Source organism: Sebastes fasciatus, chromosome 19, assembly GCF_043250625.1.
Source record: "Sebastes fasciatus isolate fSebFas1 chromosome 19, fSebFas1.pri, whole genome shotgun sequence".
Lineage (NCBI taxonomy): Eukaryota > Metazoa > Chordata > Actinopteri > Perciformes > Sebastidae > Sebastes > Sebastes fasciatus.
In genome coordinates, this window is record NC_133813.1 from 7798251 (window position 1) to 7818707 (window position 20457).

Below are 20457 nucleotides of genomic sequence, written 5' to 3' on the forward strand. Positions count from 1 at the left end.
GCTATGGGCCGATAGCCGGTTGTTTGGGAACAGAGACGTTAATACATCCACCACGGTACAGGCTTACAGCATACAGCCCATTGGTGTATTATAAGATAATAAAAGTGATGAATTACAGCCAATATATCCATTATTACAGCCGCATACAGCTAGCAGGAAGCTGGTTATCCGGATATGTTACATGAGCGTGCAGGGCGGTGCAGTCCCGTGGGTCTGATGCACGTTCATTATGCCGAGGAAAATAACTCTAGATTCAGCTATTAGTTAATTTTACAACTTTTAAGGACATCATCCCAGATTTTTTTAATTTAGCCTACTTATTCTACTGCAAGTAATACACCTACTATTGATAAGTACCTCTACATCCCCACTTCAAAACACCCAAACTATCCCTTTAAGGTTGTGTCTAGAAGGTAACCCACAAGTTTCGAAACTCTCGCGAGATGGTTATGGTTAGGCACTGACCTTGAATGGTTACGGTTTGGATAGGTCGTTGGGCAGCGAGTCTCGCAAAGTTCTTGCAAGTTTTCACAGTGTGGGTTACCTTCTAGACACAACCCTCTCTTAAAAGTACCCTACGGAGTTATGTTTACATTCAATGCATTTTCTTACTCAAAGCTTGCAAAATATCTGTATAATATATGTCGTGTTTACTAGCTAGTAGTCCTCTTCTTCACTGCTTTTGTTTTCTGCAGTACAAATCATGATTGTTCAAAGGGCTCACTATGGTAACAATAAAATATATAAATTAAAATATACTCAATGTTCGACTCTTCCATGTTGTGTCTCGTTATTCAAAGTCTGAGTCTTGCTCTAATTGTTTTGCCAAACCCTTGTTAGTGTGTTTTGAGCCCCTAAGAGCCTGGTTAGACCAGGAAGCAGCACAATTAAATGCTTTTCGAATGACAGTATTTGCAGAGCCAGTTGGTGAGCTCTGTGGTTGGCACGCCATCTCCTGACATGCTAGCCAGGAATGTGCTGGCACTATCCCGCCAGAATAGCTTGCTAAACTGGTTAGATAAAGTATAGGCTATAAGATGTTAAATCTGACTTTTGTTTATCAGTTTGTGTGTGCCAACGTGAACATTCAAAACTTTCCACTTTCTGTACACTTTCCCGATCAATTACAGCAGAGTGGATAAATATATAATGATCTGGTTATCAAAGAAATTATTATGCGTGTACATCAGAGTTTAGTCTTTTCTGTTACTGATTTATCGGTAACAGACACTTTGATGAGTTTAATGATGTCAACCAACATATTTTATAATTAATTTAATATGTGATCATCTGTCTACATCCTTGTGTCATCTAATAGCTGCCTCTGAAATGTGTTTCACAATCAAAAGAGTTCACAATAGCTGTTCAGCCATCAGTGTGGCAAAGGTTATATGATAAAATTACTAAGTCTCTTCATACTCTTGCAAATACCAGGGTCAAGCTTAATGTCCTCCATATTGCCAGTAGTATTTAGTATCAGTGTTTTGCTGCACCGTTGCCACGGCTTCAGGTGCTTCGGTGGAAATAACCCTTTTTTAAATAGAGTTTTTGCTAGTCTGGCCCGTAGCTGGTAATAAGGTTAAAGGCCCTGAAAACTGATTTTCTCAATCAGCTTCTTACTATGAGTGATGGGGTCCTATGAGTACACTATTTTCTGCCAAAGTTTGAACTGTTTTGGTTATTTCACATAGGAGATTTATGTATTTTTTTTATGTTTTCTTTGTGCTCTTTTCACTGGTTTGTAGTGCATGGGGCTCAGTTCGAAAAACAAGGTCACATATTTACATGCACCAATCAGAAATGAACATGAGTTGTTGAGTCCTTATAAATAATTAATAATTAGTTAATGTTATAGAGAATAATTTGGATTTAAAACCAAATTTTTTCAGAGGCTTTAAATGTATAGTTTGACATTTTGGGGAATTATTCTCGTTCTTTTTCAAAATGACTGTGGTTGGACCTATAGTATGTGTGTTGTGTCTGTTATTGTGCACCAGGTGTCATCCTTGTCTCAGTTTTCCCTTCCCGTCAGGGGAGCATGTCTATGTTTCCTCAGACCTATGTTCCCTTAACCCTATATTTCCTTACTATTACTACACTATACTACACTACTATTAATATTACTTCTTACTATTACTAAATGAACATCATGCTGTATTGAAGAAGACTTGAAACTAGCGATTGAGATCATAATAAACTCACGTTTACAATGTTTACTGAGGTAATAAATCAAGTGAGAAGTATAGGGTCAGTTTCTCATAGACTTCTATACAATCAGATTTCTTTTTGCAACCAGAGGAGTCAGACTTTTAGGAACTGCCAATGAAGAAACAGGAAAATAAAGAGGAGAAAGCCTTTCAGATTTTTTAAATACAATTCAACCTCGATGAATCAGAACCAGCGTACGTCATCACGCCCTGCGAGAATAACTAATGACAGGTTACTAGAACTTGAAAATGCACTTCCCATTTAGTCATTTAGTCAGCGTGACCTCATTGACATGTAATTGCAATTGGGCCCAAGGCTTTTCCATTTTCACATTTGAATTAACATTTGAATATTGTCGACCATAAAACAGTTTTAGTCTTTAGTCTTAATGTCATGTTATTGTCTATGTATAAAAAGAGACTGCTCTGCTGACAAAAACATTTGATTCGGGAAAAAATGATCCCTCTTAAATATAATACAGTAAATATGGCAATTACTCTGGCTTCTTTGTATTTTTTTTGTTTTGTTTGAACTTTACTGCTACACTTTACACTGTATATTTTTTTTTGTGAAATGTTTTGAACATTAATAAATTAATTAATATCTAAAATGATAATGGGTGTGTTGTTTTTTAAAATATATACATACATATACATTTACATATATATATATATATATATATATATATATATGGTAAATGCAGTACCTTTATTTATATATATATATATATATATATATATACCAGAGGCCTGGGAGTTTTTATATATATATATATATACCTTCGTGGGGTAGTATCTGTGTCTTCTACCAGATGCCTGGGAGTTTGTGTATATATATATATATACCAGAGGCCTGGGAGTTTATATATATATATATATACATATATATATATATATATATATACCCTCGTGGGGTGGTATCTGTGTCTTCTACCAGAGGCCTGGGAGTTTGTGTATATATATATATATATATATATATACCCTCGTGGGGTGGTATCTGTGTCTTCTACCAGAGGCCTGGGAGTTTGTGTATATATATATATATATATATATATATATACCCTCGTGGGGTGGTATCTGTGTCTTCTACCAGAGGCCTGGGAGTTTGTGTATATATACATATACATATATATATATATATATATATATATATATATATATATATATAAAAATGGAAATTAATCATTCCACTTTTATTTCAATTGTGACTTAAATGATTCATCTATATATATATATATAAGTCCAAGTCCATTTACCATCTAAAAATACTAAATTAAGCATAAAAAATAACATAAGTTACAATATTTATACTGAATTTGGCTATTGTCAAACATAAAGCAGAGTGAGTCTTTGAAAATTATGTATTTTAATTTATTATTTAATTCTATCAGAGAATGCCTTTGCTAGTAGTGAAAATTATTATTTTTATTATTATTATTTAATTTTATCAGAGAATGCCTATGCTAGTAGTGAAAATTATTATTTTTATTATTATTATTATTATTATTATTATTTAATTTGATCAGAGAATGCCTATGCTAGTAGTGAAAATTATTATTTTTATTATTATTATTATTATTATTATTATTTAATTTGATCAGAGAATGCCTATGCTAGTAGTGAAAATTATTATTTTTATTATTATTATTATTATTATTATTATTTAATTTGATCAGAGAATGCCTATGCTAGTAGTGAAAATATTTTTTTAATTACATTTTGATACAGCCAATTTACTAAAATGTGCCACACTACTCCTCGTCATCCTTTCTGTCCGGGCTCACCGTGATCACGTCAGCAGCCTGCGACAGAACCAGCCTGCGCTCTGGTGTTGTGGCAGCGGCTGGAGGCTGGAGGCATACCGAGATGTGTGCGCCCACGGAGCGGTGTGGGTCTGCCGGCTGTCCGCGGCCGGTGACGCCTTGGTGGTGGCGGCTCCTCCTGGTGCTCCTGTTCTCCGCGTCCTGCTCGCTGCCGGCGGTCAGCGCGCTGGTGGAGGGCCTCTACTGCGGCACCGAGGTCTGCTACGATGTGCTCGGCGTCGACCGGGAGGCCGCCAAGCTGGACATCGCCCGGGCGTACCGGCAGCTGGCCCGCCGGTACCACCCGGACCGGTTCCGAGTAGATGAGCCCGGCTTGGAGGGAGAGACCCGGGAGACCGCGCACCAGAAGTTCCTGCTCATCGCCACCGCGTACGAGACGTTAAAGGTCGGTCCAAGTCTCCAAGTCTCTGTCAAAAGACTACCAGAAAGTTTTTCATTTACATATTTCCCAGCAGCCACTTATCTTTATGATCCTAATACACTGTGTCCAATAATACCTCTTATAATATTAATATTCATGAAATGTGACCAGTATAGAACCATGTCCACTGTAATATAATGTCCATATTGGGATTTATTTTGCCTTATTGTGACCTATTTATTCATATTACTCATCTTTTCCTATATATAATACGTTTTATTTCATAGTCTACCTTCTACGACATCTTAATAATTTTCTTATAATATTAATGAAGGGAATAATACCTGTAATAACACTATTGTAAGTGTGTTTCTAATGTTAATTTTCCTTTTACAGTGACTATTTACCTGCTATGCTTTGGTTTACCGTAGTCGTAATATAACATTACTTATATAATTCTGTAGGGATTCATATGTAATGGTGCTTATTTCTAGTAATCCATGAAGGGACTGGTGATTCCTAGTGATATAAGATATATTCCTGTACGTCTGATTGATTTCCATGTCCCTTAAAGGGACTGTTTGTAAGAATCAGAAATGCTTGTTAACAGCGACACCTGTGGCCGTTCTACGAAAGTCAGCATCGGGCTCGCGCTTGTGCTCGCTCTACATAGACATGATCGAGCATTGGTCAACACAGTGAGGAGACACACGTCAGCTAAAAGCACAATATCACTCTATATTTCACCTGCTTGGCAGTAATGTTAGCTGACCAGACGAAGGTCTCTTCATGAATCAATGCTGATTCTAGTGTCGGCTTTTCCTGCTTCAGCCTCCCGGCCGCGCGCACCCGGAGGGTACAGGGGAGACACCGGCACCCGGTCGGAGACGATAACGTTTCTCGTTGCGGAGCCCCGTCACTTCACAAGACACGGGAAACCTCTGTTGGTCTGGAGGAGCTGCAGCATTTATTTCTGCACCAACGTCCACTGTACATTCACTAGATATTCTCAGAGATAAGAAGTCTTCTGCAGTGTGTAGTGTGCGCGCATGCACGTGAGGTGGAGCGAGCTGAGTGAAGGCAGGCAGGCAGAGGAGCAGAGGAGCAGAGACTCCGGCCCTGGAGACCAAAGCTACGGTCACCCCCGCGTCCTCCGACCGCGGCCAACACTGTTTAACAGACGGGCTTCACTAGATATAACTTTGCGGTTTTGGTGCTTCCGTGTAGTTTGTGTTGGAGTCTCGTCTCCTCCTTGGCGAGCAAGCTAGTACGACATCTATTTTTTAGTTTCAAATGATACCAGTATCTTTAAAACTGAGCCCGCTACAATCTAAAAATTGCAAGTTGCGTTAATGCGTTAAAGCAATTAGTGGCGTTAAAACAAATTTGCGTTAACGAGTTATCACCGCGTAAATATAGTAATTATTTTGGAACCAGGTTTGGCTGAGCTTTGCAGGTCTTCATAATAGAAGCCTTCCAAGTAAAACAGAAATAATGTCTTGCTGTCTGTCTGTCTGTCTGTGTGTCTGTGTGTGTGCAGGATGAGGAAACTCGGCGGGACTACGACTACATGCTGGACCATCCAGAGGAGTACTACCAGCACTACTACACCTACTACCGCCGACAGCTCACCCCCAAAGTGGACGTCCGAATCGTCATCCTCGTCACCATCTGTGCCATCTCCATCTTCCAGGTACGACTGCAGCCAGAAACTACTGTCCCATTATGTCCCGACTCCATGTTTCTAGCTAGTCTTGCTCGTCTTGTTGTCGAATGCTCACTCTGTTTCTTTAATTATTCTTTGATCAGATTGTTTCTGGAACATTTCTGTACTCTGTTATTTAGCTAATGGTCTTTATTCAACACTGATACGTCAACATACTTAGTTTATTACTCAGTTTACTTACATGAGTCATTATTTTCCAGCTCCAATCATCAAGTTTTGATTCAATTAAGACTCATTAAATGATCATACTGAGTTCTTGCCCAACCCGAGCAACTATAGATTATCTTTTTTTCTTTAGTCTTGCCACGTCTACAGATGCGAACGCAGGCGAGGCAGGTGAAATTAACTCCATTAACACATTCCTCTCACCTCCCTTGTCTCTCCTCCAGTTCTACAGCTGGCACAGCAGCTACAACGAGGCCATCAACTACCTGGTGACGGTCCCCAAGTACCGAATCCAGGCCACGGAAATCGCCAAGCAGCAGGGCCTCCTCAACCGCACCAAGGAGAAGGGCAAGAACCGGCGCTCCAAAGAGGAGATCCGGGAGCAGGAGGAGGAGGTGATCCGCGACATCATCAAAAACAAGATCGACATCCAAGGAGGCTACCAGAAGCCCAACCTGTCGGACATCCTGCTGTGCCAGATCGTGCTCTTCCCTTACTACCTGACCACCTACGTGAGCTGGTACGCCTCCTGGATTTACCGCTTCACCATCTGCAGGGAGGAGTACGGCGAGGAGGAGAAGTACTACATCATCAGGTCAGTTTAGCTACTTCCTGGATGAATGAGATGACTCTCAGACACCTTTTGCGTTGACTATGTATGTAATCGCGCCGTGCGAAAAGTTTGCTTCTTGGTGTGATTGCACTGTTATACGTCATCTTCCTCTCAAGTGTCAGGGTATCTCACATCCGGCTCTGTGTTTTCACTCTCAGGAGGAACATGAAGATGTCTCAGTCTCAGTTTGAAAGCCTGGATGAAACGACCAGACAGTCCTTCCTGGAAAAACGGCTCTGGATCAAAGAAAACTACGAGGTTTGTCACTTTTCCTAGCATCACTTCTCCTTCCTTCACTTCATCTATATGTTGGACCTCCTCCTTTATTCCTTTTGATTCATCCTTATGGGTTTTTCATGCTTCCCTCTTTACTTTCTTCTTCTTTCCGATATCTTTCTTTTAGTTTGTCCTCCCCTTTTCCTCCTTCCTAGAGTTGTAATGATCCACTAAAGCCAGAGATACACTTGCTTTTGTTGTGCACTCTACGCAAGATGCGATGCACATAAACGGTAGGGGCAGTATGGTGACATCACATGCTTGATATAGGGGCCTTACATGCCATCTACGATGGTGCCGCTGTTGCTTTTTCCGCATTGATCTCAGGGATATGGGTAAAGGCCCTGGATAATAGATAGGGGGGCCCAAAAAAGGTTGAGAACCACTGGTTTACATCATGTGAATCTGGATGTTCTGTACAGTCTGAGTTATCTGATGTGCCCTCTAATAGAATCCTTCAGCAACACCGTGTCCTAATAACACACATAGCACATAGGCAAGTATGTAAACAATCTCAAAGTCAATAAAACTCAACACTTTGTACAGATGTTAAGTCTTCAGCAGCTCTGATGGAAATGCACATTATACTAAATTGCGTCTAAGAACTGAGCTGAAGGAGTCGTCCAGCATCAGCTGCAGCTCTAAACTGCAGAATTTGCGAGTGTAACTGTTCCTCGTGTGTGTGTGTGTGTCTGTCAGGTGCATAAAAGGGATCAGGAGGAGGAGATGAAGGCGAAGATGGCGACCGACCCGAGGATGAAGAGGTACCGCCGCTGGATGAAGAACGAGGGGCCTGGCCGGCTGACGTTCATCGACGACTGACGGCCCCCGAGCTCCGTCGTTAACATACACACCTGCCTCAGTGCCAACATACACGGACAACACACACACCGTGCTGTGTGGAGAAATCCCTGTGCAGAAAGATTAACTATGCCTGTTTATATAGCGAGAGATATTTTCATAGCGATCGGGCCTCATCAAGGGGGTGACTAAGTGGAATAAACTGTGTGCTGGGGCTTCAGATTTTTGAGTAATTTTATACATCATTCAGTTTTTTTTTAACCAAAACAAAAGTTTAATGATTAATAATATTTTTTTTTTTTGTAATTTTCTCCAGCCGTTTTTTTCGTTCACTCCTGCTGATGAAAAGCAGAGTGATGAAGGAGTTTTGATGCCTGAGTTTTTGTGAAACGATTTTTGTGTTGGATAACTGACATCATCCACAGTGCAAGGTGATTATCACACCGCCAAATAACCAGAAGGTTCAAAGTGTCCTTGGACGAGGCAATCGGACCGCCACCTGCTGCTCCAGAGAGTCGGCTAAAAGTCTGAAATGTAAAATGAATGAAGCGTATCAGCATTTGTTGCTTTTATGATGAATAAACCAGAGTATTTTTTTAAGAACAGTGACATTTTAAAGCTACTACGAGGAACTTTTGTGTTGATTTTGGTGATAGTGTTTCTGAGCACCAGAGTCCCTTTAGAAAACCTCTCATTTTACTGCTGCACGGTCTGACAGTCTGCCCCGAGCAGTCCTGGTTCTGGTTCTCCCGTGCCTCCCTTCCCTGCATCGGGCCCATCAATACGGCCTGGACCGGCGGAGCAGCGCGGCGAAGCTGTGATCCTGGCAGTGGGAAGGAGCCGTTGCTGCCGGGCGCAGAGCTCTACACCAATGAGACTGTTTCATAACTAGTTAAAAGTTCCTTGTAGTAACTTTAAATTTGCACTTTCTTCCCCAGAGTCAGGCGAGAAGAAGGATATCAATTTGAATTTCCTGTGTATCCGGGATGTATTTAGCCTAGCTTTATCAAAAGTAAGAAAATCCACCTTCCAAAAACTCCAAAGCTGTCTGGTTTACGTGTTATCATCTTGTTTATTGAACAGGTGTATTAATAGAAATGTAAAAAGGAGACATTTGGTGACTAGCTTGCTAGCTAACAAGATACGAGAAGGAAGTGGTGAACTGATATCTGATATATCTTTTCATCTGACTCTGGGGAACACGACACGTCAGTTGTACAAACTATGCTGATAAACTGTTTCTGTCTCTTCTGATCTGTGTTGTTGAAGCTTTTTCTACCAGAAAAAAAAGCAGAAGCAAAAAAAAACTAGCACATTTCATAAGTTTGTCTTATTATATAAATGAAAGCCAAAGTCACAGCTGGAAGTATCTGTAAATTGTGCAGCGGCAGATGTTTTATCACAGGGAGTTTTGTTATCGTGGTTTCTGCTCTTGTTTCTTCAGTTGACCACGTAACTGTTAATTGCATTTAAATAACTTGGTTTTACTTAATATTATTTATTGTTTCACATGTCACTGGTCTTTTTGTTGTCATTTTGGTGTTGAGGCGGCATTAAAGTCATACTGTAACTACACAGTCTATGATATGAACACAACAAAATAGTTTTTTTTAATAAATACATTTTAAAATATATTTTTTTGTTTCCGTTGCTTAACCCATCCTCCGAACAGCGATTGTACAACTGGCCCGTAAACACATACAAGTGAACGGGGGCGCTGCTGTTCTTCTGGATTAAAAGCACTATAACGATGTCTGCAATGGTTTGATGGCATCCAACTCGGGAATCAGCACCACCAACTTTTTATCTCGATGCGCCCAAAGATGTTGAGATCTGTTGAAGAAATACCAAGCACCGCCCACCAGTCAGAGCACAGCCAATAGGTACGCTCTCTCTCTCCTAAATGACCTGTGATTGGCCAAAGTCTCCCGTCACAGGCTAGATGTTTATAAAACCTGAAAACAGCCATGAGGAGGTGCAGAAGTCTAGTTATCTCTCGGAACACTTGAATTACAATATGCTCAAAGGTTATTATGGAATTTTTGCCCAATGATGCTAAAAATATACTGCCTACTGCCACTTTAAGAGACAAGATCACATGCCCGCCTACTCTTACACCTCCACACAGCTGGCCAAGTGTTTTGTTAAGGAGGGTTTGACATTAAATTTAATGTCCCATTTCGGTCTCTCTAAAATGTTAATTCAATTAGAAACTTAGCAGCCCAGAAAAAAAAAAAACGTTAAGGTGGTTGTTAGAAAGTGTTTCATGTCCTCCTTTATCCTGATGAGCTCTGAGAGGAGCAACGGGCTCACCTGTGCTGTTCAGAGTCAACTAGGCACAGGTGAGCCCAATCAGAAGACAATCAGTGCTCCTATAAATAGGAGGGGAGGAGGAGAACATGTCTAGAACATTTCTCCGTTTTAAGTGCATGCTACCAGCTAGACTGTTCCCCTATCTTCATCGAGTGCGTTTTCTAAAATAAGTGCCCTACCTGTCAAATACCTGAAAAAAAGAACCACGCTGGAAATAAAACAAAGCACGCCATGTCAGGTTTTTCATCAACAATAGAAATTAATAACATACATTTTAAAACATACAAAAACAAAAAACAAATACAAGGCAGAAGGATGATAGAAGGCCATGTCATTCCAACATTAACAATAACAATAAATTGAAATGAACTGACTGAATTGGACGTAACCTCGCTGCGAATCAAGTCTTAGTAACGACGCGTTTATCTCGTTAAATTAAAATAGTGCCTGTTGAGATGATCACAATCTTACTTCTCTTGAATGAAAAACAAAAGAGATATACAAGTGCAGGAACCTACAGATCTCCGGGAGTCTGTCTTTTTTTTTTTAGTGCGGTTATAATAAGAGCTGTAATCTGCCTCGGCAACTAACTACATCACAGGAAGTACACATGGCTGAAGGTTTTTCATACATTACTCTGTTCTGTACATTGATTCAGCCCAGACGTTTGATTGGTTCAGGATCTTTCTCAGTTTTGGGAGAAAAATTAAATAACAGTAAACATTCACAGTTAATTTTGACATACTGAGTTATACAGTAAATAGAAAAATCAACATTTTCCGTCTTTGTTTCCAAAAAATTACGGATGCAAACATAAAGGTGGAGTCTGCGATTCTGGAGAAAGATTGTTGATATTTTAACTCACAGCTCAGTCGCACAGCAGTTTGTTAAATAGTCACAAAATGTAATGTTCTGATTCGTGTACATTGACACAAATTTAAAATTTCTTTCGTGATGATCAGCACGAAAAACCGGGTTTATTTTGAAAAGACTGGAACGGAAATTGACACGTGTGTCACATGTTGCTGGACATTCGTTGGAAAAAACGTGGAAAAAATAACAGCCAGCGGACTGTGAGGAGATATTGGCTGAATTTGATGACTAGAATCGCTGACTGCACCTTTATCATCACAATACATTAGCACTTCAGATTTATTTTGTAGCTTTGTCGTAATAAACCACAATTAGGGCTGTCAAAGTTAACGTGATAATAACGCAAATTTGTTTTAACGCCACTAATTACTTTAACACAACTTGCAATTTTTAGGGTTGTAAAACCTAAGGAATCCATTGGTACCAACCATGTCATTATAGCTTGTCGCAAAGGAGGCTAAACAATGCTTGAAACTTAAGCTTAAACGTAAAAAAAGTGCAATTAATTTGCGATTAATCGTAATTAACTATGGACAATCTTGGTTAATCGCAATTAATTATTTTAATCGATTGACAACCCTAACCAGAATTATCCATTAAAGAACCAACAAGCTCTCAAACTGCCATCATTGCCAATGATCTTTTGCTGTGATGAACTCTTCCTGGATTCTTTTCTATCCTGAAAATGCAGCTGGCTGATAAAACACTGAAAGTGGCAACTTTATTGGGATACCGGTAAAACCAGCTCCATTCTTACCTTCAAATTTAGCTCAAATACTTCAACTACAAGTTTGAATCAGTACAGAGCGTTTATGGAAAACTTTCAGTCTGGAGTAAATCCAAATAAAATGAAATGTACATTTTGTATAAAAGGAAATTTAAACCCTTCATTGGTTGTTAATCTCTTCATATATACTAAATACAACCGACCCTGTCCTCTCTTACTGCATACATGCTGTGGAACAGACCGGATCATCTCATGGGCTTCGGACAGAAACCACAAAGCATCAAATCAACACCACGAAACGTCCAGAATCTTTTGTTTGTGTCGAAATACAAACTGGGATACCTTCGTTTCGGTAATAATTTGATCAACCGAGACGTGGAATTGAACTGGTGCCACTGATGCCGTGAAAACCTCACTGTATCACTACAGTAGATTCGTTTTTCTTGTAGATTCTGGTGACAGTTTAAGTCCAACATACTCGTTAACTGTCCAGGGAATCTTATCTCGCGAGATTTAAGGTGCATTAAATCATGTTTTCCAGTCCTTAAATCCACAAATTGTGACATTTAGAAGAAGGAATCTCAGATCCAGGTGTTCGTCCGTCTGTAACAAGGTCTTTAAAACAAACTGCCAAGGACAGAAAAGGGCTTTGGCCAAGTTTCAGTTTCTCCGTCCCTTTTTCTCTTTTGCCGACGATTTAGAAAAGACAACACGAGAGCAAATCCAAAGGCTTTAGTGAAATCACAAGAAAAGGCTGTCCGATTGTCTTTAACATCAAACAACTTCACAACAGGAAGGGGTTTTGGCAATGATAAAAAAAATTTAAAAAAGCCCCCGTCTTTTTTTTTTTTAAATGACAGTTTTTAACTGCAGACGTCTTTAAGAGAGGATTTCTTTAACCTCTTCATTTGGAGTTGGTGAAATGGAGCACACGATATGATGAAGAAATCGGTCTTGTTTAGTTCTGTACAACAACCGGAACAGATACCCCGCTTCAATCAACCGTCTATCGAACGAAAGGGGCATAAATGTAGGTTTGTGTCCCTTTTGTGTGTGACCAAACCGTTGAGTTTGGTGTAAGGTCGTTTTGTTTTTCCTCGTAGGTTTCAGGAAGCATCTCAAGTCCAACTTTGAGGTTAGACTGGGACTAGCGTGTCCTGTGTTGTGGGTCTCAGTGATATGGAATACCATTTTAGACAAGAAAGAGTTAGAAATGGTAAACATTAAAATCCTCTTGGTAAATCAGAATTACGAGATAATAATTCTAGTAAAAAGATTTTACTAACTAATGATTCACTACGTCAGAATTATGTTTGTTTTTTTAATCATGACAAAATAATTTTGCTTACCAAGTGAGACTTGAGATTATTGGTCAAATATTAAATCAAAATCATGAGATAGTAAATCAAAATTAAGACATACTCTTGAGTAAAAACGTACCAAATCAAGTTCTAATTATGGGAAGAAATATGTGTCACTAGAATTTGAAACATTTATAATTGAATTTGTATAGCTGAACTTGAATAATTGCATTAAAAAAAACTGAACTTGAATCACATAATTTGAATTGTTTAACCTGAATCTGAATAGCGTAATTTGAAATTGAATTTATTAGTTTGGAATTGAATTCCAATACACTGGAAACTGAATGTAATATTATTAAAATTGATGCTCTGAAACTGAATTTGATCCTCGCTGAAAATTCAACTCTCTATACTTCCACATTTAGTTCTCACAATTCAGTTTTCTTAGACATCCGGTCGTTGAGGAAGAGCAATCGAGTGCAGACTCGCAGAACTCCGGTCTGTGTATGTTTTGATAGTTTGTTTATTGGATTAAATCCAAAGTGGTAGAAACAAGAAAACCACTTTTCGTTTGGTCCTCCCCGCAACCAGGAAAACGACTTCACCGGTAGGAAGGCGAGCCGCGGCCAGACTTTATTGGGCAGCTCCGGAGACGGACCTTCAGGTAGTGGTTCGCTGTAGCAACTCAAATTCAGCCAGCGAAAAACCCCAGCGCTGGTCTAACCTGTACTACAGCTGGTCCGGGATCGTGCTCATTTTTCTGTGGCCAGATGTGTTATCTGATTGTCATGTTTCCATGCTGCCAGCAACATTTCAGAGACCGCATTTCCTTATCTTGTTTCCTTGTTTTTTTTAGCGCAGCTACAATCAATCTTTTCAATGACATGTTCAGCAGGTGGTAATCTCATATTAGCTGTGGCACAGACCAACAGTTTCCTCTACAAACCAGCCCACTGGATGAACTCAGACACCGAAATATGACGGTTTAGTTTCTTTAGGCGTGAGGAGATTTTAAGGGATCAGCTAATTTTTGTATAAAATGTCTAAAAAGTCTTGCTTCATCTGAAAAGTAAAGTTTTGCTTTTGAAGTCTTTTTCTGGAGTAAAACTGAATTTTTGGAGACCAGAAAGGTTTTAAGGGGTATTCAAGAAGTTTTGGACCTTGTAAGAGTAATGTAAAAGCCATTTTTATATATAGTTTAAGGGTCTAAGAAGGTCAGGATGAGTCTTCAATCTCACCCAGCTGCGCTTTTTTCCCCATCTTAAACATTCCCGCCGTTTCTCAAGAAGTATCTATCCTGTCTTTTTCCGTTGTCTGAATTTCTTTTTTTGGAGTCTTTGTCTTTGATAGTCTGAGGTCGAACAAGCGCTGGATCGAATGCTTCAGATGTTTCAACATGTGCCGCATTTTGTTTGTGTCGCGTGGGAGGGGCTCAGGACGTCTGCAAAGTCTTACGAAGTTTTGACCAGGTCGTAGACGTAAATGAGGAAGTCGTCGTCGAACTTGATGAAGTAGACGGAGGGCTTGGCCTCCACCTGGTGGATGACCATGCCCGTTCGTTTGCCGCCGTCCTCTTTGGCGTACTCCACCTGTTTACCCACAAGGCTGTCCACCACCTCGCCGGGTTCCCTCTCCGTCGGGACGGTGTCGTCTAAGGGGAGACAGAGAGAGAGATGTTAGCACTAATTGGTGTTAACATGTCTTGTCTGTTTTTTTCTCTTGAAGTAAAACAGAGAAAAACAAAGAGATAAAAAGACGTTTCTGACCAATTTGAAGGAATAATTATGTGTTTGTCATTTTACAGTGACAAATAAGATCTCTATCATAGAAGAAACAAGTCAACTAAGAAGTGAAACGGATAAATACTACTGAAAAGGTAAATTTTTAATTAACTAAATCTACTCAAGAAAACGTAATTAAATATAACTATAAACAATTAACAAAAAATACAAAACAATTAAAAGTAATAGTGAATTAAATGAAAAATAATAATAAATATAATATAAAAATAACTCAGCAAAATATATCAAATTAATGACCTAAAATTTAGATTTATTTTTTTATTTGTAAAATATATTTAAAAAAAAAAAATTTGAAAAATAATAATACAAATTTAAGTAATTGAATAAAACAAAACAAATGTTTTTAACAATTTTTATATATGTTTATGTAGATATAATACAGCTGTGACCCTGGCTGTATTCCGCTGCCCTCACTGCTACTTTCTAATCACAGGTCTTATGACAATAAGACGAAAATTGTTGGATATAAACTGTATAATGATATGGCAAATGTATGCAAAAATCACATAGAAAATGATCAAACTGAGAAGTGCAATGAACTGTGCTCCACTGTTTCATTAGCACTGAATAATTCATTTAAACAGACTTTTCAATAAAACAACATATGATGATATTGTTGCTATGCCATTGCGGTAATATTAGATTATCACACTGGTTACATTTACACCTGCCTTTTAAATCACCGCCTGTTTAAACAAAAGTTGAATTACTTCACTCACTTGAGTCGGGCATGATGCGGAGGTCTCCCTCTTTGTAGTCGTCCAGCAGCTGGTACATGTAGAGGACCGGGTCTTTCTCGTAGGTTATGTAGAACCAGGTGGTCATGATGGGCGCCCGGGCCAGCACCATCCCCCTCCACTCCTCCTTTGGACCCTCCTCCGTCTCAAACATGTGCTCCACTGCTTTACCTATCATGGTGTCCGCTAGGTTGACGTCTGTTAGACGGGATTTAGCTGCAGGGATAAAAAAATTCAAATCACCGGTTTGATTCTGGCTGGGGACCATGTTGCATATCAGACCCCTCGCAAAAATGCCATCTAGCAGCTGTTGTCAAAAAAGCACCAGAGTTTCACCTCTTTGCCTCTATACTCTTTGACCATAGTCTTACCCAGTCTGTCGGGGAGCACTTCCAGTCCCTGAACCCTCTCGTCTTTATGGAGCTCCAGACCATAAACACAGTCGAAACCATCATACTTTATCAGATAGAGAGACGGGTTCACTGGCACCTGGTGGACACATAGATTTGAAACATTGTTTTTTCTTTTCTACACACGCTTAAACAATCCTTTAAGTTGGGACATTTGCATAAACAATAATACACATTTTAGTGTGTTAGATGAAGGTAGCAGTGTAGCAGTGAGGATGCAGAGCTCAGCAGTAGTGTATGCATGTTACGGTAAACCATCTTCCGTGCCTGGCTCTATTAATTCCCTCGCTCAGTCAGTAATTACTCGTCCCTCTGCTCACCTGGTCGAGCACTGCTCCCTTCCAGACCACGTGTCCTCCTCCTCCTTCCTTCCAGACGTGTTGGATCCTGCAGCCGACGATGTTGCGTCTCGGCGGCGACAGAACTTTGGTGGTCGGACTCAGACTGCTTTTGTGTTTCCTTCCGGGAGACACGAAACAACACCGTCAACGCTATCTGCTTTGAGATTATGTTTATTGTTCGTACTTTTTAGAGTTGCATTTATTAAATTCCATAATATGGAAACTATAAAAATATTATCTCAAATTATGAATTAATGTTGAGTCCAATTATTTTGGCCATAACAAAGATACATGAGCGTCAACTTAACTCACTTATGGGGATTCTTTTTCTTCATCATATTTGCAGAAACACCTGCATGTCCTGAGGAGAAAAAATAGATCACAGCACATTCATCAATTCAAATTACAAAAATTACATCAAATTACTTCCTACTAAAATGGCTCTATGAAATGGTGGTGGGTGAAAACAAATACCACGACCATTGTTCAGGGTAATGTTAAGAACTGTGTGTGTGTGTGTGTGTGTGTGTGTGTGTGTGTGTGTGTGTGTGTGTGTGTGTCCTGGCAGTGGGGATGACCTCTGACCTGCATTAGCTGTGTCTCTGTTTCCCGGAGTGCTCTTCATTCATCTGGAGGCAGGGAGGCAGCCAGGCTGCCCGGCCACACAGCTACAACACAGACCTGTCCAGGGCTTTAACAACAGGAGGGGAAAAACAAAGAGCACATTATCTCCTGGGAGGAATAACGAAATGACTACTAGCCTCAAAAAGACGAAATCTGACCATGGATCCATAAACTCCTCCTGAGCTGGATGTCAGATTGTTTTACTGACATCTACTGGTGGAAAGCAGGAACAACAACAACATCACCAACAGACCTCGTGTAGTGTCTGTCAAACTGCTGCCAAGGCTGACAGACAGACAGAGATCAACATATTATGTCATTTATACCCAGTCTCCAGTATCCAGGCGTGCTGACCAGATGTTTAGCAGTTTTCTGGGTTTTCAGGATCCAGGCTCCTCATCTGCAGAACCAAACCTGTGACAGGAAAATACAAAGTCAACAATTCAGCAAAATGAAAACAGGACAGTGAATGATATCAGTAAAATAAGTTCAAATTCAAGATTTGAAATTATATTATTGATATATACAACCTCATACACAACCTCGCCTGTCATCATAAAGTCTCATACTTTACTCACGTGATGACAACTGAGCTACCATGACACTAAGAAGTGAGGAAGAACACAAGAGGCGGTTGAAAGTTCTAGAAAGGCTAGACCTCGGCCTCAGTACACATGTTGGTAACACTTTTTTACAGTTCCGCAAATTTCATGGTAATTAGGTGATAATTAGCAAGTAACCTTTTTGAAATTTCTTTGGAATTACTGCCAAATTACCCCAATATTTACCTCAAAAAATATTGAAAATTACTTTATTATAAACATTATTGTCAAAATAATTATATGCTAAATAGTATATAATCAAATAAGTTATTTGCTAATTATTATCTATTTATCAGCAGACATAGAAATAAAGCATATTAATTACATTTGTATTCTTTTCCTGGAAATGTATTAAATAAATTACCAGCTATTTATTACTGCTTATTGGGAAATAGCAGAATATAATTATTAAATAATGTGTATAAATAGATATAAAATAATAATAAAAGTCCAGAGTCAAGTCCCAAATCAAGACAGCCAAACAAAGTGATTTTTGATAAACTTTTAGGTAAATATTGGGGTAATTTGACAGTAATTCCAAAGAAATTTCAAATAGGTTACTTGCTAATTATCACCTCATTACCATGTAATTTGCAGACCTGTAAAATGAAGTGTTGCCCATATGTTCAGTCAAACCATCCTGTCAGTGTTTGTGGTTGTGAACAGCAGGAGGCGACATGGTGCCTACAGTCAGTCTCTCTGCTCTGACAGTGAAGGTGTGATGATGAGTTTAGTTTGTGTAGCCTCTGGCTGACCCGACGCATTCTGCCCTGGACTCTGACTCTGACTCAGGCTGCATTATTCATCAGCATGAATCAGACTCTCCGTATTTTATTTATCACAGCAGCACTTAAGACGGAAGCTTCACTCAACACAGCAGCTCAGTTTATGACAGAACAACAAGCAACTCCAGAGTAGGGATGCACTGACCCGACTTTTTCAGTCCCGATAGCGATACCTGGGCTTTGGATATCGGCTGATACCGAGTACCGATCTGATACCAGTGTTTAATTAATAATCTGTATGCCTCACGTGTTGAAGTGACTGGGATCATTCTTTTATGTGTAAGGCAACATCAGGCTTGACTTACACATAACTTTGTAAAACAAGATGTAACAGATAAATACATAAATATAAATGTACTGAATTGTTATCTACTATTAAAATAATAAACTAGAAACTTGGTAAAAGAAAAGAAATCTTCAAAATTAACATGAATTATTTACATTAATTATAATTCAAGTGTAAACCTTTTTAATGCAGCAACAAATTGGTCAAAACTTAAACAGGAATTCAAATTCCAGTATATAATGTATATCAACATAGAACTGAATTGAACAGATCAGCCCCATTGTCACCGATCCAGCTCTTTAAGGTCAGTTTCGGCCCGATAGCCAATCCGGTATCGGTGCATCCCACCCTCTCACAATACAAAATTAATAAACTTTATGAACAAGCCACAAACAATCCAAACTAAAAAACAAAACAAGTTTGGCACAAATATATTTTCGGGGGTATTTTAGAATCAATCTAAACTGTACTTTGAATGTCAAGGTGAAAAATGAAATCCCTAAACAAAATGTGGATTGGTGGAGAGCAGAGCAAGTTCAGCCCCACAGTGGATCAGCCTCCAAAAGGTTCCTGATCATGAGACTTCAATTATTGATCAGTGGAGCCTCTGAGGGAGGCCTGCAGTGTATTATTTATCTGCAGGCGGGGTGTTATGTAACACAAAACACATCTGACCCTCTGACTGCTCACTGTCCCCTTTATGGTCCGCTCTGCTCAACATAAGCATCTTCCAACCGTGCTTATTAATGTAAAGGAAAACTGAGACAACATCGACAACCTTGATACTTTGTTGGGACCTTAAGGTCGAGTAGCAAAACTATAAAGACACTCGTTATTTTTTATCACATGGACCACTAAAAATACATTTGCCACCTCCAAGTTTTGACAAAACAGTAAAGTGCTGCGACGAAAAGCAATCTGTAACTATTTTAATAAGCGTTTATTGTTTGTCACTTTTTAAGCAAAATGCCAAAAATTCACTGGTTCTCAGTTCTTATTATTGAAACTAAGAGTGTCTGCCTCCACAGTAACTCACCTGTTGAGAGTTTGATGGTTATTTATTTGTGCTTTAGAGCGTAAACCACCATGAAACAATCAGAAAATAACATTTCTTTCTCTCGACTCCCTCTTCTAACGTCTTACTACTTTCAGACAGTACTACCCCTACGATCCGGGCCTTTTTTGGGGGATAAAAAGGCCCCGGAAAATGTCCCCAGAACTTAATTTAGACCCTGGTCCCTGCAGTCGAATCGCAATGAGTTCCTCAAAAGGTTCTTACTTCAGAGGGAAAGTTCCTGCGGTGGAAACAGGGTTTTATTTGCAGCACTGTTAGTACATTTAACACATAAAAAACACATCAACCCCTAATTTCAATAGTATAACAAATGCTTCTGCTGCTTCTCAAAAAGTTCTGATGATCATCATCACATTGAAAACTCAAACAGACTCCGTCTCACAGCTGACTACCTGCTGAGGAAACACAAGAGACATTTGCAGGATTTGGCTGCAGCTGGTGGTGATTTCCCTCCCGTTGCCACGGGCAACGCATGATTAGTCTGTTGTCATGAGCGATGCTGGAGAGCAAAGACTCATTCTGTCCAAGACAAAACTTCAATGTAGTGAAACCAGAGAGGTGGAGCTCAGTCCCAAGCTGGGAGCAAAACGACATTGTTCTTTGCAC

At 39.5% G+C, this 20457-nt stretch overlaps 2 protein-coding genes across 3 annotated transcripts in view; one reads left to right on the plus strand and one right to left on the minus strand.

Moving 5' to 3' along the window:
- spina (spindlin a) overlaps positions 1–20457 on the minus strand; it is a 391527-nt gene that overhangs the window by 368197 nt on the left and 2873 nt on the right. The window contains exons 2-8 of one of the 2 annotated variants that reach the window (XR_012591595.1): positions 17430–17517; positions 17065–17170; positions 16792–16840; positions 16459–16597; positions 16100–16217; positions 15711–15944; positions 11540–14840 (exon numbers count right to left, since the gene is read on the minus strand). Coding sequence is in view for 1 of the 2 variants with exons in the window: in XM_074617407.1 (XP_074473508.1) it covers positions 14641–14840; positions 15711–15944; positions 16100–16217; positions 16459–16597; positions 16792–16840; positions 17065–17104 (780 nt within the window). In the remaining variant the exon portion in view is untranslated. Of the gene's footprint in view, positions 1–10519; positions 14841–15710; positions 15945–16099; positions 16218–16458; positions 16598–16791; positions 16841–17064; positions 17171–17429; positions 17518–20457 lie in introns of those variants that run through there. The other variant, XM_074617407.1, reaches the window with a different exon arrangement.
- On the plus strand, positions 3993–9606 carry dnajc25 (DnaJ (Hsp40) homolog, subfamily C, member 25). Its single transcript, XM_074617406.1, has 5 exons — positions 3993–4415; positions 5932–6084; positions 6507–6877; positions 7054–7153; positions 7871–9606. The coding sequence occupies exons 1-5, from the start codon at positions 4074–4076 to the stop codon at positions 7991–7993; spliced, it is 1089 nt and encodes a 362-aa protein (XP_074473507.1). The 5' UTR covers positions 3993–4073; the 3' UTR covers positions 7994–9606.